Source organism: Oncorhynchus mykiss, chromosome 1 (assembly GCF_013265735.2).
Source record: "Oncorhynchus mykiss isolate Arlee chromosome 1, USDA_OmykA_1.1, whole genome shotgun sequence".
Lineage (NCBI taxonomy): Eukaryota > Metazoa > Chordata > Actinopteri > Salmoniformes > Salmonidae > Oncorhynchus > Oncorhynchus mykiss.
In genome coordinates, this window is record NC_048565.1 from 81,635,274 (window position 1) to 81,657,508 (window position 22,235).

Genomic DNA, 22,235 nt, shown 5'->3' on the forward strand with positions numbered 1-22,235 from the left:
ATTTTTCTATTTGAAAAATATCAACTGTGTTTTGATTCGAGATTGAGTTCTTTGTCTCAGAATCTAATTACAGAAACGTATTGGATCCCCCCCCCCCCCCCCCCCCCCCAGTTCTTACGCATTTCCGGTGAACTGTCAAATTTCGACCTGTCATCCACGGAGAAAGCCTGGACCAAAAGTAACAGGACGGAGTGTTAGAACCACTGAGACAAGGTAAATTGTTGAAATGTTTACCTTCAGTAGTTACATGAAAATCATTATCTAGTAGATATTTGTTTATCATAAAATCAAGCTAGTATGTTTTTAGTTTGATCGTATGGGAGTGGGCTGTAATAATTGCGAACTATTCAGCCTAGCCTACTCGGTTTGTTGTTTAACTTCATATTGCTGTTTAATTCAGCAACTCTGATGTTGCAACTTTTCAGTCACAGACCGAATTGCAATATGGTGTCAACAACAGTATAGCTAGGATACTGTGTAATTAGCCAGTTCCATTGTAACAATTTCAGTTATAATGTATAGCACGTCTTTAGTCAATAAAACTACCAATCTTACTCAATAACCGTGTATTTTATCATAGCTGGGCAGCTATAGGTTAACTCTTGTATTCGTTTTTGCATTCTTGTAAGGTTACTTTTATAATATTCACACAGCAAGTTAGTAGACACTGTCAAGAAAGTAACAGGTGCTCCATGACAGCCCCGGACGTGTCAAATGTCATCTGTAGCCACAACTTGTTCATAAAAATAGTCTGAGTACTATGATCAGTTTAGAAGTCTTCTCGGGTCCAAAAAGTTGGACCTGAAATGACCGAGGACAATCAGACCTAGACCCGACCCCGATTGACAAAACAAATCATGTTTATCAGCCAAGTTACTCTTCTGGTTAACAAATATATCTTTATATGTTGGCTAAGCCTTCTATAAGTCAATAAATGAACCTTTATTAACGTAAAATAAATATGCTATAAGCTATGCAGAGCCGTGGTCGGGTCCACTCAGGTCTATCAGCTGTCATTACATAGACTTGAGACCCGACCCAGACCAGAGGGAAAAGTTGGAATTTTGGACCCTGGGGTTCCCAGGTCGGGTCTCAGGAGACATGAATAGCTCTCGATCAGTTAGTGTGAACGGGCTACAGTTTGTGGTAGATGTATTATTTTCCTTCACTTTTCTCGCCTTGGCACAACAACTGGGAGCAGTTTGCACATACCAAAGAGGTAATCCGGGGTTGGGAAAAAAAGTTTGAACAATTGAGCTTCAGTATTGGAGGTTAAATAGCCATGACTAGGTCTATTGCGCTGTGTGATTTGTGATTTTCACTACAAAATTGTATTTTATCACGTGTGTGGAGGGTATTCTCTGTTAGTTATTTCATACTCATTCCTTTCAATCTGTTACCCAGATTTTAGCAGAGATGCATATTTAGTTGCCTAAAAAAAATAACTACCAGACAGCTCAAGATGTGTGCTGAGATATGTAAAAAAATAATGCATATTTTTTCTGCATAGAATTACTCCTAATGATCATGCCTCTAGAGTGTAGGAAAAAGCTGTTTCAGGTGTTTGAAACCTCTAACCATTCTGTTTCAGGTGAAGACAACAGACATGTCCTTTATATTTAACTGGATCTACAGAGGCCTCAGTGGTGTGCTGCAGTTACTAGGTACAGTTAAAATGTATACCATTAAATCATTAAAACTAACTACTGGAGAAAAATGAATTACTTACTGAAGATTGAGACTTTATTTCTGAGTGTACCTGTATTTTGACCCTCATGCTCTACCAATAACTGCGTTTCATAATATGGTCAGATCAGGTATTCAATCCCGTGTCATATTTTCATCAGCATATTTTACTACATTACATCTGGTGGTAAATAAACTGTCTCTATTCTTGTTTATCCCTCTAGGTTTATATAAGAAGTCTGGGAAACTGGTGTTCCTTGGTTTGGACAATGCTGGGAAAACAACACTACTGCACATGCTCAGAGATGACCGACTGGGACAGCATGTGCCAACACTACACCCCAGTAAGACATGGAGGATGTTCAGACACCTTGCTCACTTACTTATGGCTGTCTGTAGTTGTCTTAAGTGCGCTCATCGAATGACCCTTATCTGGTGGTTCCTCAGCTAGTCTATTTGTCTGCCTCTGTCCCACAGCATCAGAAGAGCTGACCATTGCTGGGATGACATTCACAACATTTGATCTTGGTGGTCACACACAAGGTACACATTAGAACTCAAACTGTATGCACACTGTGCTTTCTCTAATGGTTAAGTCTTGAAACCTTCAGGTGATACTGAGGCTTAAGTGGCAGTGAGAGGTCACTTGTGAACAATGAAACTGCTTTGATTTTCACTCGCAGCCAGGAGAATCTGGAAGAACTACCTCCCAGCTATAAACGGTATAGTCTACATGGTGGATTCGGCAGACCATGAGAGACTACAAGAAGCCAAAATTGAACTGGATGTAAGTAAGTCATCGCACCCCCCCACCACCCCACCCCCCAAAAAAAACATTCCACAAAGAATACAAATAGTAGTATTTCAGTTTTTCCCATTTGTTTACACACTAAAACTGGCCCATGAGGCACAATGAACCAAACCTGTAACTCATTAAGCAAAACTATACACCAAATCTGCAATACTACTGGAACGTTTTGCTTTACACTCAGATTGCAATTCTATAACAAACATTTGGCCAAACACAACACACAATTCTCTACCTTTGGCACAATCTTCACAAATAAAATCTCTTGTGTGCAAATGAAAAGCAACACTGTTCAACAAGCTACGGTAAATGACCAATTGATCACATTCACTCTTAACATGTGCAAACACTAAATGTTCACTTTGCAATCAGACCTTTTGGTATGGATAAAAAGTCCACAGGTGAGTACTCCTGTGTTTGGAGAATAATGGATGCAAACTTGGCAGAGAGAGGTAGAGGTGGAGGAAGACTAAGAACAAGGAGAGTAATATCTGATATCTGGCGACTGTGGTGGACCATGTGGTCGACCATGGTTTGACCTTGAGAGAGGCTGGGCAGAGAGTTCAGCCCAATCTGAACCATGGTTTGACCTTGAGAGAGGCTGGGCAGAGAGTGCAGCCCAATCTGAACCATGGTTTGACCATGAGAGAGGCTGGGCAGAGAGTGCAGCCCAATCTGAACCATGGTTTGACCATGAGAGAGGCTGGGCAGAGAGTGCAGCCCAATCTGAACCATGGTTTGAACATGAGAGAGGCTGGGCAGAGAGTGCAGCCCAATCTGAACCATGGTTTGACCATGAGAGAGGCTGGGCAGAGAGCCCAATCTGAGCCGCTTCACCGTAGCATCCATCATCTGGATCGTTCCAAAATGAGAATAGGTACAGTATGTACTGCAGACATTGGCTCTACTACTTTTACTACTTGACAGTAGTACAACATAAAACACAGTGAAGACTGTCGATTCCAATACACACTGTAAGGGGAAACAAAGTAAATGTTTCATGTATTACTGTATGTATGAAATTGGGAGCAATACTACTTTGTAACATGTTTATTGTATACTGTTACTGTAGTGTTTACTGTACTGTATCCTATTTTGTTTTTGTAGAACTGAAAGACGACCACCACGTTGGTAGAACGCGTCTATTTACAGACTAAAAGGAGGCTGCCATTGTGCAAATGGTAGTTGAAAATAGTGCCATAAGACTGCGGGAAATCATACAACAGATTATTGAAAACCCTGCCATCTTTAATAACATCAGAGTGAGCTTATCAACCATAGCCCGTATCCTGCATTTGTGTTCCTTTCTTGTTTGAGTAAACACAAACAATAACAGTATAACTACAAAAACTTAAGTCTTTACACTGAAATAGGTTCTGATAGTATTGCTTTGAATATGTCACATCGGTGTGATCTTGGTTGTCACTAAATTAGATTAATTTGATGTGTGTGTGTGTGTGTCTCATTTGTATGCAGAGTTTCATTTTGAGCAGGGAGTACATGAGTTTGATTGCTGTGTTTCATTTTGCAAGATGTCTGTGGGGTTTGGAGAAGATGGCTAACTGTTTTGTGGTTAGAGTTTTGTGTACCTGAGATTTAGTTTCAGCAAACTTGTGTTAACCATAGGGAAAAACTGTAAATAAGCAGCCTATCCTACACCCAGTAGATATTGTATGGCTAAATGCTAACCAATACACCATTGCTTTTCACTGATGAGCGGGGCATTAAACTGGCACTCTACATTCTCTTTCCAGGCGCTGTTAACAGACGACACCATCTCCAACGTGCCTGTACTTATCCTGGGGAATAAGATCGACCGTCCAGAGGCCATCAGTGAAGACGCACTCAGAGGGATGTTCGGGCTCATTGGACACACTACTGGAAAGGTAGGGAGGAGAGCAGGTCGATGTTTGTCACAATTCTTGCCCTGGAGGCAGAACTGAGAGATTTCTGCTAGATGGCCCAGCTGCAAAGTCAACATTGGCAACATAGTAAAAATTCATGAAAAAAAATTTAAGGTTAGGATTAGGTTGGATATCTTTGTGGCTGTGATAGCTAGTGATGACTCTGCAGAGCTGGCTCCAGATCAAGATTCATTACAATAAATGCCAACCTGCAGGAGGAGAGAGGCTTACTGTTAAATGCACCCCACATGGTTTACCCTCTAAAGCAGCAGCCTCCAGAGAAACTGACGTCTGATGAAACTAATTCAAGGTGGTGGCCTACAGAGATAGGCAGAGGGGTCCAGTCTTGACAATGACTAGATTGGGATGACAAATTTATATTTAAAGTACAGTTAGCATCAACTTAATTATGGTAGTTTATTATGCTAACTCTGAGGTCTCGCCTTCACTGCAACACAAAGGAAAAGGTTGGAATGGAGGTTCATCTTTACTTGTCTCTGTCTGTCTGCGTGTGTATCTCTGTTCAGGGTAATGTGTCACTGAAGGAGCTGAACCTGAGGCCCATGGAGATCTTCATGTGCAGTGTTCTGAAGAGACAGGGATATGGAGATGGTTTCCGCTGGCTCTCACAGTACATTGACTGATCTATATATCACTCCCATCTTATCTCTCTTTTGCCTGATTCACACGATAGAGCTAACCTGAACCTTACTGGGTGGGCTTCATCATTTGTTTTCTAATTGTCCTTTCCAGCATGGTTCCAGTAACTATGATCGATGTGTAATGCAGGCCAGCAAGGCTCAATAGTGTGAAAAGGAAGAGTATTTGTTTATCAACTGTTTTGTATGCACAAGAGTACAGGCCTCACACATCTACCTGCTGGAAAAGCTATCAACTGCTAGCATTCATTGTAATTTTTGCATTTGAGTGTGCCCTCAGTAAGTAAATATATTTCTAAGAAAAATGTACTTTTATTGATAAACTTTCAGTATTTTTTGTTGTAGCCCCGGATAAGCACACCTCATTCAACTCATGGAGGCTTGATAATAAATTGACAAGTTGAATCAATTCTGGTTTGTTTGGGGCTACAATAAAAATATGTGCTGTTGGGGAAACACTGAGCTATTAAAATATTCAGGCCTAGTGATTGTTTGATAACCCTCTAACAGTTGAACCCATTGATAATTGGTCGTCTGAGCCCTATGTAGTGAATTCAAACTTCCTTGTCTAAGCCAAGTATCAACCTGCAAACCCAAGATTTCGTAGTTTACACATTTCGTAGTTTTCAATTATATATTATCGGTTACTTACTGGTGGTGAACATTTAAGGATACCTCATGTCTGTCAAACCATTCTTATTAATATGATTAAGTTAGTTAGGCAATCCCCTCTATGTTCGGCAACGTTACCTCTACACTTATAGGGTAGGACATGCCATCGCTTTGAACCAGTTTGTAACCCCGGTTTATTTTTTAAATCGGTGGCATTTGATTACAGAGGAGTGCTTATTGGTGTAACAGTTCCGCGTTTTCTTTTCGCCATTGCTGATGTTGCCTTCCACGTAATATAGGCCTGGGTTCAAATACTATTAGAAATATTTCAAACACTTTGTACTTCTGGGACTTTTCTGTTGGTTCCATTGCAACAGGCAAGCTCAATCAAGCACAGCTGGAGTATTTTACCAATGAGGACAAAGTTGTCAAATGAATGTTTTTGATCGATCAATTCAAGTTGAATCACTACCAACTGATGCCATGAATGTGACTACAAGTGCATTATCACTTTTTATTTATTAATGCTTGTTTGTAATACAAAGGTGCAGTATTTTGTAATACCAGGGTTTTATTACAACCACGTTGTCAGTCACAGACGATGTATGTCATTTCAACTACCAGTACCTACCTACTGTATCGATGGTTTTTGTTACTGTAAAATAAGTACTTGGTGATTATTGGCTGCTCATAGCTATAATATGAGGGTACTTGTGTGGTACTGAAGAATATAGGCTTTGTAGGAAATACACAATATATGTGAGTGCAATAGATAGAGGGTACTTTTTATCCTTTTTGTACATAATGTGAAATTATTCTGCATGCCCTCTTATCAAAATAAATATTTTGGACAATCCATTAGTGATTTTTTTGTTTCATTTTATGTTCTACAATCCATGATCTGACACATTTACTGTTGGTTCTCCTTGGACTAAAATGAAACTATCCAATGAAACCGGAAACAGCTGGAGAAGCGAAAGCCAATCACGTAACAATTCAAGCTATCATTACACCCCCTTTTCCTTCTGGTCCAATGAGACCAGAGTTTCGGAAGCAGCGCGCGGCATTAAGGTCGATCGTATTAATATTGTTTGTTTGTGTTAAATTAGTAATCATATATATTTTGCCTGTTGGATGATAGGATATGATCGATATTTCTGGATGTCATTCTGCAACGCCATCCGCATCATAAGGTTTTTGAATATGTTGTCGTACTTTTAAACTCACTTTTTCCTGGTAGGTGGAAGTCGATAAGCTTCATTGGCACAAAGTTCATGTTAGCTAGTTAGCCAGGGGGTGTATTTATTACGCCTATTCTTTTGCAAAACGTTTTTTAAACGGAACGACACGGGGAGGGATCTACCTGCATTTGACCAATAGAAACTCTCGTTTTACACCCCAGCTACTGACAACGAAATGGAGTCGACTGAAAAAATGTGTTGCGTGGTCACGGTGTCTGAGTCTTTTTCTGATCAGAAACCTGTAAGCTGTAGTGGAGTCATCCTGAACTCACAGACTAGTCTCGTTCTCTGCAATGGTCTTATCTTTTCTCGCTTTATGAATGACAAGGACGCTTTCTCTTCAGATCACCGGGTCTTGCTACCAGACAGTTTCAGTGGAAAACTCAAAATTAGCCTTAACATCCATGAACAGCGAGATTTGGACAGAAACCAATGCGCATACCAGTCATGCACCGTCGCGGAGAGCAACAGCACCTCGCGGCATCAACACCAAGCGACAGCACAGCTGCTGATGCTCGCTAACTGTTTGGAGTTCAAGAGTGCTTTCGAGAAGATCTTCAAAGAGTCTGATAAGTGGAGTTTTTACGGTGGGGAGGAGGATGATGATGCAGAGATGGTTAGGGATTCAGAGTTTCTGAGCTGGTTTGCTGTACTCAAGGTACCAGACAGTTGGAATGAGTAACCTGCTTGTAGTCATGTGTTTTCTTTACAGTATTTTCATTGTTACCATTTAATGCTGACAGTCTAATGATCTGTATTTTGTCTTTTCATACAACAACAACAAAGGTACCAGCCTTGGCCAAAGCATCAAACATCAACTTTGGAACCATACCATGGGCGACCAGCTCCACTCTCCGGAAAGGATGCGCGGTCCTCGCCTGCGGCTCTCCCTTCGGCGCCTTCTGCCCCGATCTCTTCATGGGCACACTAAGCAAGGGTATCATCAGTAACCTGTCCGGGGAAGGTAATGCTCTCATTCTCACTGATGCCCGCTGCCTGCCCGGTACAGAGGGAGGGGGGCTTTTTGTGCCCCACGGAGACCGAACGCTCCTCGTCGGTTTGATCGTGTCCCCCTTGTGCTGGAAAGCCAGCGAGTGGATTGGGCTGACACTTGTGTGCTCGCTCCAGATGATTCTGAGGAACATCACACAGTGTGTGAATATTTGCAATCCACACCAAGAGATCCACCACATGCAGGAGCCCACAGACTTCTTTCTAGCCTTACAGAGTGAAACTGAAACTCAGACGTACCCCACAGTGGCCTTAGTAGACGCTGGACAATTCTGGGGCTCTGGGGTTCTGGTTAGTCCGCGGTTGGTGGTCACCTGTCGACATGTTGTCAATGGAAAACCTGTTGTCACCTTGAGATTCAACACCAATGACAGGTAAGATTCAACACCAATAATGGTTACTGTTCTGTATGCATCTCATAGGAAGTTCATTAATGCTGAAGCTTCATGTATGCAAGTGTAGTGCAACCTCTGCCAAGAGGTCATGTCCTTCATGGTATGGGAGATACAGGGTTGATGGTTCAAGTTTCACTTACGCTGGTTTCCAAGAGAAATCCAGGGCAAACATAAAAAAGTAACATTTGTTCCATACCAGCATGAAGATGAAAGTAGTCCACACAACATTATCCAGAACAAAGTGAAGGCTCTGTTACTTACGTTCCTTTCTTCCTCCCCATAGATTTCATGCCGTGGTGAGTGATGTCCTGTACTCCACCAAGGCATCGTCTCCCTATGATGTAGCCGTGGTGCAGCTAAGACACCTTCCCCCGGAGGTAGTTGTGTCACGCTTGGCCACATCGTTTACACCAGGTAGACATGATGTCACTGTCACACTGACTCCACTATGTGTACTCTTTCTTTCTTCACAAGAGGACAGCCAGTGGAGGATGGGCCTTTCCTCTGAGTCTGGTTCTTCTAAAACTGCCTGAAAGGAGGAAACCTTATCTTGTCATTGGGCTTCTGATTGGTCTACTAAGCCGGGTTACTGTAAAAATCTTTGATGTAAAAAGGGCTTTATAAACTAAATGTGATTCAGATATTGAAATAATCTCGAAGGTGATAGGGTGCCGTTTGAGTTGTCTCCTCGTGTCGGTCCGTAGGTGAGGACGTGGTGGTGGTGGGTTACGGAGCTTTCGGCCAGCGTTGTGGTCCCTCTCTGACCAGTGGCATCCTGTCCAGGGCGATCGGCTGTCATGGCCAGGCTGTCATGCTGCAGACAACCGCTGCAGTGCAGGCAGGGGCCAGCGGAGGAGCTGTGGTGCGGGCAGGATCAGGAGAGCTGCTAGGTAAGCCATGGATGGAGTTAGTCAACCCTGCTCTTGGAGAGCGACTGGGTTTGTAGGCTTTAGTTCCAGCCCTGCTCTAAAACACCTGATTCAGGGCCAAGGCCCTGATGAACAGCTGTGGCTGGAACAGAAGCCTGCAACTGCAGATTTTGAAAGAGTGATACTGTTTTTTTAACAGTGGGGGGCACTGGTTGACCATAGAAAATATGACAGGACAGCCATTCATTAATAGTACTGTGTCTAATGCCACATTTCAGACCCTTCTCTCTCTAACCCAAACCTCATGGCTGATTGTCCTTATTGTATTCCAGGTCTGGTTTCCAGTAACACCAGAGACTTTTCTGCCAAGGTAACCTACCCTCACCTGAACTTCAGTGTCCCAATGACTGTCTTGGAACCGTTGCTATGGCGATACGCCCAGAAGAGCGACATTGGTGTGTTCCGGGACTTGGATACGACCGATGAGGGAGTCAGGAGGGTGTGGAGGCTACAGACTGCTCAGAGCAAACTGTGACTAATTACACACACAGAGTACTTACAAAGACTAACTTCTGTCAGGCAATAACTTTCTCACTTTTCTATGACCTTTTTTTAAGGTTCTACTAATATCAGTTTGAAATGTGAGAACGTTTATCTACCATCACGTCATTTCTTAGGCTTGCTAACACCAGCCTTTCTAAGTCCTTGACCGTGAGTCGCAGCTCGCGTGTCAGCCAGACTAGTCTCGTCTCTCCTCAATGTTACAATACCACCGTAACATGATTACCACGAGTGGACCAGAGCTGACTAACGTTCCATCTTTGAAGTACTGGTATTTGAAATGAGTTGATTTTAGTACATACATGATTCATTCATACTACTGTCTGAGCCTCTGACACTGTCTTGTGTAACAGATTGTTCTCAGACAATAAAGATCTTATATGATAGGATTGATAATGACCCATCTTGTTTTTTCCCCCAATGTCAGACACACAGACACACATATAAAACGAGCTATAATGAGTCTTCACAGCTTTAGATACTATCTCTACAGATTATTACCGAACACATTCAGCGTTTTCCACCATGTCATCTCTGTTTTCATACGGTACCCATCTCAAGGATAAATTCCTACTATTACAGTAAAGCATCATAAAATTAAGAAGTTGCTCCCGGCCGGGCGGAGAAATCTGATGTTGCACAGACTGATTGGTCCCTTTGGGTAGCTGAGAGGAAAAAGCTGCCAAGACCCCTTTTCACACATCTGTTATTCTCTCCCTTGCACTCAGAGAGAGGATCTTATAGATGTCAGACCTGGGTTCAAGTACTATTTGAAATAATTGCAAACACTTTGGCTGGGCTTTATTGAGCTTCCCCGATGCAGTGAACAAATATAGTTCATCTGGCACGCAATGTAGGCTGGAGCAAACATTCAACGTTTTTGAAAGATTTCAAATATTATTTGAACCTGTTGTAGACGCTTTGAGGTAACACTTTATTAGGGCCTACTAGTCCTACGACAAAGCGCCACGGTTGTTTGCTAGCCTCCTATAGATGTAAGCCTCAGAAGCTGCAGAAAAAGGTTAGGAGGAATGGAAGTGAACTGCTGGACACAACAGTCCAGAGTGGACAAAAGACCAGAGGATAATCGCTCGTCGACAGATTCACGTGTAAACGGCGAGAATGGGAAATGACAACTTTGCAAGAATTTTACTTCTGGGAAACCAAGATTAAGGAGAAGACAGTATGACAGAGAAGTATGGTGGCCTGGTAAGGCCACATAGAACCAATGTATTTTATTATTAAACACAATGTTGATCCACAGATGACACAATGGACACTTGTCAATCAAGCAGTACTGTCTGCCAGTATCTCAAGGCATTAGCAATACAGGACTAATAATAATAATAGTCGCAAATCTGTCTTCAGACACACTTATTCACATTTAGGAGTGTAGAGTGAGAAACTTTATTTTACTAGACTTGATGAGACAGAGAACTACTGTCACAGATGAGCTGAAGCATACGGGATGGAATGGGGATAGTTCAATTATGCAATAGAAATACAATGAGTATAAAGTGGATTCCTCTACTCCTCCCCTTCTGCACTAATTTGAAAGCACTGGGTTGGTGAAAACAGTAAGCAAAAGCCCGAAGGAAATTGACTTTTATCTGTCCAGTTCTTTCATATCAGTGCAGAGAAAAAAGGAAATTAAGGATAGGAACCAATGGTAGGAAGCCACTTTTGACTAATTGAGAAGCACCCAAAAGCATCTCCAGTTCCTAACATGAGCACATAACCTCCAGCTGCTTCCTGCCTTTAACTTTAAATGTTCAGCTGCTAAAAACTTCTCCAGGAGAAAGTTGTCTTGCACATACAACAGAAAATAAAGATATTCACAAGAATTTAGGACACATCTCCTGACTGGTCAGACCACAGTTTCTAGTTTGATGTCCCACATTGTTACCCCTCCTCCTCTTCTCCAATTCCCCACCATCCCCACCCTCCTCTCCAACCCCTCACCGTCCCCACCGTCTCCTCTCCAACCCTCCCACCGTCCCCACCCTCCTCGTCTCCTCTCCAACCCCCTCCTCTCCAACCCCCCACCGTCCCCACCTCCTCCTCTCCAACGCCCCCACCTCCTCTCCAACCCCCTACCCTCCAGTCTACCCCCCCGTCTCCACCTCCTCCCCTCCAACCCCCCATCGTCCCCACCTCCTCCTCTCCAACCCCCCACCTCCTCCTCTCCAACCCCCCACCGTCCCCACCTCCTCCCTCCAACCCCCCACCGTCCCCACCTCCTCCTCTCTAACCCCCCACCTCCTCCTCTCCAACGCCCCCACCTCCTCTCCAACCCCCTACCCTCCAGTCTAACCCCCCGTCTCCACCTCCTCCCCTCCAACCCCCCACCGTCCCCACCTCCTCCTCTCCAACCCCCCACCTCCTCCTCTCCAACCCCCCACCTCCTCCTCTCCAACCCCCCACCGTCCCCACCTCCTCCCCTCCAACCCCCCACCGTCCCCACCTCCTCCTCTCCAACCCCCCACCGTCCCCACCTCCTCCTCTCCAACCCCCCACCTCCTCCTCTCCAACCCCCCACCGCCCTCCCTCCACTTCTCCAACCACCCCCCCCTCCTCTCCAACCCCCCCACCGTCCCCACCCTCCTCTCCAACCCCCCACCGTCTCCTCTCCAACCCCCTCCTCTCCAACCCCCCACCGTCCCCACCTCCTCCTCTCCAACGCCCCCACCTCCTCTCCAACCCCCTACCCTCCAGTCTAACCCCCCGTCTCAACCTCCTCCCCTCCAACCCCCCACCGTCCCCACCTCCTCCCCTCCAACCCCCCACCGTCCCCACCTCCTCCTCTCCAACCCCCCACCGTCCCCACCTCCTCCTCTCCAACCCCCCACCGTCCCCACCTCTTCTCCAACCCCCCACAGTCCCCACCCTCCTCTCCAACCCCCCCACCGTTCCCACCCTCTTCTCCAACCACCCAACCCCCCACTCTCCTCTTCTCCAACCACCCACCGCACCCACCCCGCTTCTCCAACCCCCCACATCCCTCTTCTCCCACCGCCCCACCCCTCCTCTTCTCCAACCCCCCCCCACCCCTCCTCTTCTCCAACCCACCCCTCCTCTTCTTCAACCCCCCCACCGCCCCACCCTCCTCTCCTTCAACCCCTCACCGTCCCCACCGTCTCCCCTTCAACCCCCTACCGTCCCCACCGTCTCCCCTCCATCCCCCCACCGTCCCCACCTCCTCCTCTCCAACCCCCCACCGTCCCCACCTCTTCTCCAACCCCCCAGAGTCCCCACCCTCCTCTCCAACCCCCCCACCGTTCCCACCCTCCTCTTCTCCAACCCCCCACCCTCCTCTTCTCCAACCACCCAACCCCCCACCGTCCCCACCCTCTCCAACCACCCACCGCACCCACCCCGCTTCTCCAACCCCCCACATCCCTCTTCTCCAACCCACCACCCCTCCTCTTCTCCAACCCACCACCCCTCCTCTTCTCCAAACAATTTTTTCAATTGTGTCCATCTCTTCAGGTTTCCAGGATCATTATTTGTGTGTGTGTGTGTGGGTGTGGATGTGTGTGTGTGTGTGTGTGTGAGAGAGAGAGAGAGAGAGAAGTTGAGATGCTCCGGTAGTAATGTTGGACTAGCTAGACTTCATTGTTTTCTTCACCAAATATATCCTTCATCATCTGCCTCTCCCACCTCTCCTTCCTCCTCCTCTGCATTCTCCTCCGCTTCTTTATCTTCCTCATCCTCCCATCCGACCCCACTGCCAAAATCACCTGAATATGCCACCGCGTCATCTGGAGAAAAGAGAGAGAGAGAGAGAGAGGTGAACTAAAGGGCATGTGTTTGACGTTGTCTGTGTTTTAATGGCTGTTTCTGAACCCTGCCACAGGAACCATTCTAATCAGCAGCAGGTTCCGTCCAGCCAGACAACCATTTTTATCTTGAAATACTTCTCACAGCGACAAGCGGTTCTTTAGAGTGCAAATAATCCCTGACTTGAATGTGGCACTGCATATACTCACTTCTTAATCCCCACTGATGCATATCAAAGTAGTGTAGTGGAGGTATATGACTTATTCATTTTCATAATTTAGCAGATGCTCTTATCCAGAGCGACTTACAGGAGCAATTGAGGATAAGTGCCTTGCTCAAGGGCACATCAACCAATTTTTCAGCTAGTCGGCTTGGGGATTCAAAACAGTGACCTTTCGGCTACTGGCCCAACGCTCTTAACCACTAGGCTACCTGCCGCCCCAATTAGCCATTATGTAGTAGAATAGAGAAATGATGCACAAAGTAGCGGAATATCATCTGCAGGCAGCAAGAGCGCGCAGCTCACAACTGGTTTTGGCATGGAGCAGCTCACAACTGGTTTTGGCATGGAGCAGCTCACAACTGGTTTGGCATGGAGCAGCTCACAACTGGTTTTGGCATGGAGCAGCTCACAGAAGAACGTCATCGGTAGCCGGGAAAGACGTTTCAACTTGATATCTACCAGTAAATGCTAACTATATATTTTTTTATTTAACCTTTATTTAACTAGGCAAGTCAGTTAATAACAAATTCTTATTTACAATGACGGCCTACCCGGCCAAACCTGGACGACGCTGGGCCAATTGTGCACCGCCCTATGGGACTTCCAATCACGGACGGATGTGATACGGCCTGGATTTGAACCAGGGACTGTAGTGATGCCTCTTGCACTGAGATGCTGCGCCACTCGGGAGTCTCAGGCAATAATGTGTATGCAAACCAGGTATTGAAAAAGTTTGCTCCGAAGTCTTGGTTAGTAGGCTATTTGTGATGTGCAATTAAGCCATCAGGGGCGTAAGGATGAGTGGGCCTGGGTGGACACAGGCCCACCCACCGGGGAGCCAGGCCCTTCCAATCAGATTGTGCAAAAACTAAAGAATTATACATTATTATTACAAAAAACACAGTTCCACTCACCAGATGATAATTTGAAACAACCCTTTCCTGCAGTCAATTAACAAAAGTGCCCTCTTTGGCCTCATGGGTGGAATGTTATTAATATTATTTCATAATTAATACATATAATATTTTAAACAGATGCAAATCCAGTGTTTCTATGTCAAACAGTTTTGTTATATTTCAGTCTTCTGTGATGTATATAAAGTGTAATATTGGGATGCAAACTAAAAATGGAATACATTTCAACTCTATATCTGACATGGTACAGGTGACTTATTTTTTAAAGTCCATAACCATGTGTGTGAGGTGTATACTTTAGTTTCCAAAGTAGATTTGTTTAAGACTACCAAGAACCACACTGTGTGTGAGCCTGATTTAGCCCACTGCAGTAAAAGGTTAACTTCTTGTTGAAAGTTATTCTTAAAAAGGGAGAAGCTAACAAATTAGCAACAACATCCTCTTCAATAACACCTGCTGCAGCCGCTGTAAACTAGCCTACAACAAAAGATGGCTAGATAGACCGCGGGAGAACTACTGCGACTGTTGGCTTTTGAGAAGGCAGAAGTTTCCATATGTTTTTTGTAAAAACAGTCCCACCCATTACAAGTCTAAATTGGTTTATTCCACTGTCACTCAAATGTTGCTCTTCAACAGTTGAATGGCAAATGCCTTCTATCTATCTATCTGATGGCTGACTTTGCTAGCTAGATTTTTCTCCCCAGAGAAGACCAAAGAAAAATCCTGATTGGATCTTTTTTTCTTTTCAGTTTTAACCCTTTCCAACAAAAACAAGGGATTAAATCAGAACATCATTGAAAATAATAATGTCATAAAAATTATCATTGTTATTATTATTATTTTATAAATCCTTAGCTTTCTCTGAAGGCATAGATGGCCCTCATAGTTCCCCACTGTGTTTGGGTTAGTAATAGTGGCTCTATTTTCCCTCAGCATGAATTTTTTCACCATTCTGAAATGTCCAAAGAATCCAGATGTTGTTCTGAAATATGAACACAGAAATACTGGACATTTTGAACTCTTATTATGGTGGTGATTTTACAAAATGAAAATCATGGTCTTGAATTGGACTCGCATTTTTCTGGTCTCTGTCTTGATTCAGTTTCAGACCCCTTGTCCCCCTCCCAGTCTTGGTCTTGCCCCAGACTCGATTTGCTCCGGTCTTGATCTTGAATCGGTCTCGCTTTAGGTGATCTTGAACACAACACTGCGAATTACTGTAAGTTGTTCTGGAAAAGAGCGTCTGCTAAATTACTCAAATGTAAAAATAAAATAAAATGTATGTGTTGGAGTACAGACTGTATGGGTATCAATACTGATTGTGTGTGGTGGTCTGTAGCCTACTAAGTATGTGAGTTGGGTTCTATACTGAGTGTGTGCCAGGGGGTTTCAGAAATTGAACCCCGATTGTCTCTTACCACAGTCGGGGTTGCCATGGATTCTGGAGCTGGCTAGTTCCCCTCCCTGTTGGTCGACACACCAGCATTCTCCCCTGGCCTGATCACACTGCAGCTTCCTGTAGTATCCATCCTCATTACAGCTAGGGATAAACAAGCCTGACACACACAGAGGATTTTACATATGGAGGCACACATGTTTTTAGATAGAATACATATATCAAATCAAATGTTATTTGTCACATTTGCCGAATACAACAGGTGTAGGTAGACCTTACCGTGAAATGTTTACTTACAAGCCCTTAACCAACAATGCAGTTCAACAAATAGAGTTAAGAAAATGTTTACTAAATAAACTAAAGTAACACAATAAAATAACAATAACGAGGCTATATACAGGGGGTACCGGTACCGAGGCTATATACAGGGGGTACCGGTACTGAGTCAGTGTGCGGGGGTACAGGTTGTTGTTTGTGATGTTAAATTATCATAGCCTACTATGTTACAGTTAAAATGATTAGTGTTTGTATTACAGACTATTAATTATCCTATAGTTTGATTAATTTAAGAAAACATTTAGTTGTTTGTTTTAGAAGATAGGGAAAAAAGCTAATTGTCACATGACTGTAGAAAGGAACTGCAGTTTTGGATCTTGATAGTCAAACAATAGACCTGCAAATCACTGGGATGCTAATAACCCCAAGATGTTGTACAAATAGAGCACCCTTTTCCTCAGCAGTCATTCCTTTCTGAGGAGGTCCCCAAGAAGGAGCTACAATGGAACCTAACTTTGGAACCCAAGTTTGTCCTCTGTGCTTGGAAACAGAATCCTGGTGCATGGGGGCTACGCTTACAGAAAATAACAAGATATGGCTAACAAATATTTCTGTAAAGGTACAGAGTACAGTTCGTACTCGTGCCGTCCTCACTGACGGGGTTGTTGGGAGACCACAACCACATCCCGGACGGAAAGCAGATAGCAGTCCGACATGTACTGAACAACATGAAGAGGAGGAGTTTGGAGACCATGGAAAGCACACTGCACGTTTTGGAGTCTGCTACACCGGCCATGTCAGATGCTGTCAGGCATTATTTGCCCTCGGAATAGAACTTACAAATCAGTATACAGAGGCACAGGCAAAAGAAGACAAGCAGACGCAGGTTCCGGCTACAGTCCCTGGGAACCATGGCACGGCAGCTGGTGGTGACCAGGTTGGACCTGCAACTCTCCCCAATCCTGTCACTCCTGAAGTGGATCCAGTCATCCCTCAGATGAGGAGCATGACGGGGGGGAGGCCCGGCAACCCTCTCCAACCTGGTCATACCTGAGATCTACCATACTACGCATTGTGGAGAGCTGTTTCTTCAGCATGAGAGTGGGCCAAACCCAGACAGCCGAAGAAGAGCACTGGAATATTGCAACAAGGTTGATGACAACAGCAAATGGGTGTCTTAACATGTTTCTATCTTTTGATTACAGAAATGTGGAACTACTACGATACTGTCCTGAAGGACATGGGGAAGACCAATAACGTCACAAAGGGATGGTTGGTGTCAGTCGTTTGTGGGGCGTCTTACCGATACCACAGTGACACAAACCACAATTTGCCAGTTCCTCGACGCCTTGCAACTACAACAACATAGGAAGTCACTACAGAGGGAGCAGGAACTCGCTAGTGTTCTATAGGCACGGACGTTGCCCCGCGTGCACAGCCGCCAGCAAGAGTTGATGCGACTCGTGGAGGACTACCAGAATAAACCACTTTAGGAGTATCTGAGAGGCATCGCCACCTTCAACAACACTGGAAAATGTCTGCTATGCAACACTTATGAGAACAGAGAGTACGTCTAAACTGTCACACCTCACCATAGCACTGCCCAGGTTCTTACGGCATTGTTAATTCATGTCCTTTTTTTGTTGTTATTTGCCTTCTTTGTGCTTATTATTTTATATATTATATATATTTTGTTGGAGAACCAGGCTATTTGTGAATTATGGTTTTGCTTCATTCATTCTTTTGAGTCAAGAGATACATATTTAAAAAGCATTTGAATTGATGCGTTTATGTTATCATATATACTTAATTGGACTTACATAGGCCAGTAAGCTATACGTTCTGGCCAACCATCATACCTAATCACGGTCAGTGTAAGTGTCGTACAGCTTAAATGATACTGTATGTATGCAGCATTTGTTTTCTGCAGACAATTTCAAATGTCATAAGCCATGAATACAAAATCCATTTATTGAGAAGGTATAGGATAGAGGGGAATAACTGTGTAGACAGCACCATAGAAATAGAATGGCAATGTAATTCTAATATTCTATGGTCAGCATACTACTGCTGCACCAAGGGGCTGCTGCTGCACCAAGGGGCTGCTGCTGCACCAAGGGGCTGCTGCTGCACCAAGGGGCTACTGCTGCACAAAGGGGCTACTGCTGCACCAAGGGGCTGCTGCTGCACAAAGGGGCTGCTGCTGCACCAAGGGGCTACTGCTGCACCAAGGGGCTACTGCTGCACCAAGGGGCTACTGCTGCACCAAGGGGCTACTGCTGCACCAAGGGGCTACTGCTGCACAAAGGGGCTGCTGCTGCACCAAGGGGCTACTGCTGCACCAAGGGGCTGCTGCTGCACAAAGGGGCTACTGCTGCACCAAGGGGCTGCTGCTGCACAAAGGGGCTGCTGCTGCACCAAGGGGCTGCTGCTGCACCAAGGGGCTGCTGCTGCACCAAGGGGCTACTGCTGCACCAAGGGGCTGCTGCTGCACCAAGGGGCTGCTGCTGCACCAAGGGGCTACTGCTGCACCAAGGGGCTACTGCTGCACCAAGGGGCTACTGCTGCACCAAGGGGCTGCTGCTGCACCAAGGGGCTGCTGCTGCACCAAGGGGCTACTGCTGCACCAAGGGGCTACTGCTGCACCAAGGGGCTGCTGCTGCACCAAGGGGCTGCTGCTGCACCAAGGGGCTGCTGCTGCACCAAGGGGCTGCTGCTGCACCAAGGGGCTGCTGCTGCACCAAGGGGCTGCTGCTGCACCAAGGGGCTACTGCTGCACCAAGGGGCTGGCTAATAACTAGAGAACAAGGACACACGTGCTATGAATCTGGACTAGTTCACCTTTACAAGGTTACGGAGACTTAAGCCCTGACACCTTAGAATATATCAGCATCTATCTGTAGGCTATTATAATATAAGATACGCACCACTATTTTATCGGCATCCTACTGAGGATCAGAAAAGGGATGAAATCGGGATAGAATGTCATAGGACTTCTATATCTAAGTACATGCAGAATAAGGTGAAAAATATACGTTAACCCTTTACACTCGTACCTGTATACTGGTTGAAAATGGCAGATTTGGGCACTAATAATCTCCTAAATTGGAACGTAGTGGCTGTACAGTAACATGCTATACATGACGTCAGAGCTCAGGGTCTCCGCTACACAGCTCTGTATGGGTTTTGACTGACAGATATTCTGAACTTGAGCACCATGCAACAAGATGTGCCCTCCATCCCTTCCGGTAATTGGACAACTTTTAACAGAAAAATTAAGTCTGAGTTAGGGAAATGCTGCAAATTAAAATGACTCGATGTATTTTGACAGATGAGATGTTGAGGATTATAATAAATACAGCTATGATGTCATACAAACAAGCCAAACACCCATGAGTCCAAATGTGTACTTCACATTCTATATCATAAAACTCATGTGATATACAGTGTAAACGTTTATGATCACTATGTTTGATGTACAGTTACAAGATGACATAGTTTCATACCCTGGGTTGTTCAACAGAATGAGCCTGTTTGTCTGTTGTGAAGAACAGTTTCCACAGACGACGCATCTGAATGCTCTCATGACTCCATTCTATGTACACCAAAATTACAATCTGCTTCTCTGAATTGCCTTGTGAAAGCAATAGAACAAGCTTTCATGCCCACCTGACCCAGATTGTGATTGATATTGGACTGTTTTTCCGATTGCGTAAACAACAACAGTAATTCTGTGATGGTGGGGATGCAGGGCTGTGTTCCAAATACAACAACTACAAGTGTGTTGCTCTAGTTCCTCAACGGAACAGCTAAGAGAGCTCAAAACAAGCACCTTATAGTTGAAGACTGAGTCATAAAAGTGCATTGAAGTGACTTAGGAACTGTGTACACTTTGGAGAGGTGTGTAGTCACTTGGGAACACCAGTTAGCCCTCTCACTCAGACCCTTGTCATTGTTTTGTCTTATCATGTTACTGAATGTATCCCAGAGTATTTTCCGACAAATGCGGCGAAAATCAACAGTGTAATGATTGGATCCAGTGTCAGGTGAACGGTTGTGCTTTGGTCTAAACATTTCCCCATTATCTCCAAACTGTTACCTTTTAAATCACTACCATGGTTATGCATATGCTTTTCATATTTTTTCTGTAAGAAGCATTTAAATGTATTCCTATCCATATAGGACAATTTCCATGAGTGTAAAGGGTTAATGTAAACAATGTTGCATTGGGGCAAATTCAAAATCACATGATTTCACATTATCACATTAAATTAACATTTTAGCAGACGCACTTATTCAGAGCAATTAGGGTTAAGTGCCTTGCTCAAGGGCACATCAGATTCTTCACCTAGTCAGCTCGGGGATTCAAACCAACGACCTTTCAGTTATTGGCCCAACGCTCTTAACCGCTAGGTTACCTGCTATCACGTGATCATGTGAAATTCCGTAAGGGGTATGCTCACTCAAAGCCCTCATGCACGTCTGGGAAATGTCAATCATGCAGAAACATGTAGCACATAATAAATACCTAGTTTGTTCTTGCCTCCCTCCTGAACTTGGATCCTCTCCAGCTCAGCCAGGCAGGGGGGCTCTGAGGGAGAAACACACCAACGCTTCAGTACATCACTTCGATACACACACACAATTAGCCAAATCGTAGAAAATTCAGATATGCGTAGAAAGTCTGTCAAACATTCACACAAATCTCCCATTGAAATGATACATGATTTATATGCCACTTCAAACTACTGTGTTTCTCAGGTTTCATGGGCTCTGGCCAAAAGTAGTGCACTATATAGGGCATGTGGTGCCATTTGGGACACATGCAGTGGCTCCAGCCATGGGTCCAGTGGTAAACACAGGTCTTGTCTAGTTTCTGGCCAGCTGCTTGGCTGACAGACACAATCTGTGAGAGCTGTGGGAGGAACCATCCTGGCAACAAGCTACAGTGATGTTGTTACTGCACCACTGTGGCCATTTCCCCACCACTGGGCAACAAAAAACAACTAGGGGAAGACTTACAGAGATGGACTGCGAGAGGGGAGAGAGGGGATAGAGACGAGAGGAGAGAGAGGGGAGATGGGAGAGGGGAGAGGAGAGATAAGAGATAAGAGAGAGGGGAGATAAGACAGAGGGGAGAAGAGAGAGGAGAAAAGAGAGAGGAGAGAAGAGAGAGGGGAGAAGAGAGAGGGGAGAAGAGAGAGGGGAGAAGAGAGAGAGGGGAGAAGAGAGAGAGGGGAGATAGGAGAGACATCAGCGGACACACAAGCACACCTTTCCCCAAATTCTACTCACTCTGTCTCCAGAAGCAGAGGCACCACTCGGCTGTAGAAACCTTCCCGTCCCTGTAGGAGTCACAGGAGTTGAAGAAGGGTCGGATGCAGACCTCATACTTGTCCAGGTTAATGGCTGCCAGCTCGGCCTGGTCCAGATACTGATCACTGTTGGTGTCCAGCTTAGAGAACATCCAGCCTACAGAGTCCTTACAGCTGACCACTACGCTCCTGTCCAGGACTACAGACAGAGAGGGAGATATGATACACATATAGAGACACACGCACAAGCTGGCAAACATACACATGTTCAGACACACACACGCAAGCACACACATGTTGAGATACACACGCACATGCAAGCACACACACACCCACAGTGAAAAGGGGAGAGGAGGAATGAGTTATAACCCACACAGACAGATCAAATATTCATAACAGTGGTAGAGGTCAAGATTATAGTAACTCCAAATATCCTTAGGAAAATAAATGAGAATATACACAATGTTGCATCTGACATGATGCTGGTCCTATTTAACTCTTCCCTGATGCAGTGCTGGTCTATTTAACTCTTACTTGATTTTCTATTGTTTATGTTATTTTTATTTAACCTTTATTTAACTAGGC

At 44.9% G+C, this 22,235-nt stretch overlaps 3 protein-coding genes across 4 annotated transcripts in view; 2 read left to right on the top strand and 1 right to left on the bottom strand.

Moving 5' to 3' along the window:
- Positions 1–120: 120 nt before the first annotated feature.
- LOC110530473 (GTP-binding protein SAR1b) lies at positions 121–6,525 on the top strand. The gene is made up of 7 exons (XM_021613563.2): positions 121–213; positions 1,592–1,664; positions 1,911–2,030; positions 2,164–2,229; positions 2,370–2,473; positions 4,249–4,380; positions 4,926–6,525. Exons 2-7 carry the CDS (start codon positions 1,607–1,609, stop codon positions 5,040–5,042), a joined length of 597 nt encoding a protein of 198 aa, XP_021469238.1. The 5' UTR covers positions 121–213; positions 1,592–1,606; the 3' UTR covers positions 5,043–6,525.
- Positions 6,526–6,699: 174 nt separating this feature from the next.
- tysnd1 (trypsin like peroxisomal matrix peptidase 1) lies at positions 6,700–10,145 on the top strand. The gene is made up of 5 exons (XM_021613537.2): positions 6,700–7,568; positions 7,697–8,295; positions 8,600–8,730; positions 9,021–9,206; positions 9,518–10,145. Exons 1-5 carry the CDS (start codon positions 7,086–7,088, stop codon positions 9,718–9,720), a joined length of 1,602 nt encoding a protein of 533 aa, XP_021469212.2. The 5' UTR covers positions 6,700–7,085; the 3' UTR covers positions 9,721–10,145.
- A 2,993-nt stretch (positions 10,146–13,138) lies between these two features.
- LOC110530466 (SPARC (osteonectin), cwcv and kazal like domains proteoglycan 2) overlaps positions 13,139–22,235 on the bottom strand; it is a 77,355-nt gene continuing 68,258 nt past the window's right edge. Inside the window, exons 7-10 of one of the 2 annotated variants that reach the window (XM_036986874.1) lie at positions 21,631–21,849; positions 20,864–20,926; positions 16,082–16,219; positions 13,139–13,507 (exon numbers count right to left, since the gene is read on the bottom strand). In XM_036986874.1, coding sequence (XP_036842769.1) covers positions 13,371–13,507; positions 16,082–16,219; positions 20,864–20,926; positions 21,631–21,849 — 557 coding nt within the window. In that variant the 3' untranslated portion in view covers positions 13,139–13,370. The remainder of the gene's footprint in view (positions 13,508–16,081; positions 16,220–20,863; positions 20,927–21,630; positions 21,850–22,235) is intronic. The other variant, XM_036986871.1, reaches the window with a different exon arrangement.

What these genes read in the sequence shown, in the direction of transcription:
- tysnd1 (XM_021613537.2), top strand. Translation starts at nt 7,086, where the DNA reads ATGGAGTCGACTGAAAAAATGTGTTGCGTGGTCACGGTGTCTGAGTCT. An exon ending in AGATTCAACACCAATGACAG is followed by an intron (nt 8,296 to 8,599) that starts GTAAGATTCAAC and finishes TCCTCCCCATAG; the next exon opens with ATTTCATGCCGTGGTGAGTG. An exon ending in GGCCACATCGTTTACACCAG is followed by an intron (nt 8,731 to 9,020) that starts GTAGACATGATG and finishes GTCGGTCCGTAG; the next exon opens with GTGAGGACGTGGTGGTGGTG.
- LOC110530473 (XM_021613563.2), top strand. Translation starts at nt 1,607, where the DNA reads ATGTCCTTTATATTTAACTGGATCTACAGAGGCCTCAGTGGTGTGCTG. An exon ending in TGGTGTGCTGCAGTTACTAG is followed by an intron (nt 1,665 to 1,910) that starts GTACAGTTAAAA and finishes TTATCCCTCTAG; the next exon opens with GTTTATATAAGAAGTCTGGG. An exon ending in AAGCCAAAATTGAACTGGAT is followed by an intron (nt 2,474 to 4,248) that starts GTAAGTAAGTCA and finishes TTCTCTTTCCAG; the next exon opens with GCGCTGTTAACAGACGACAC.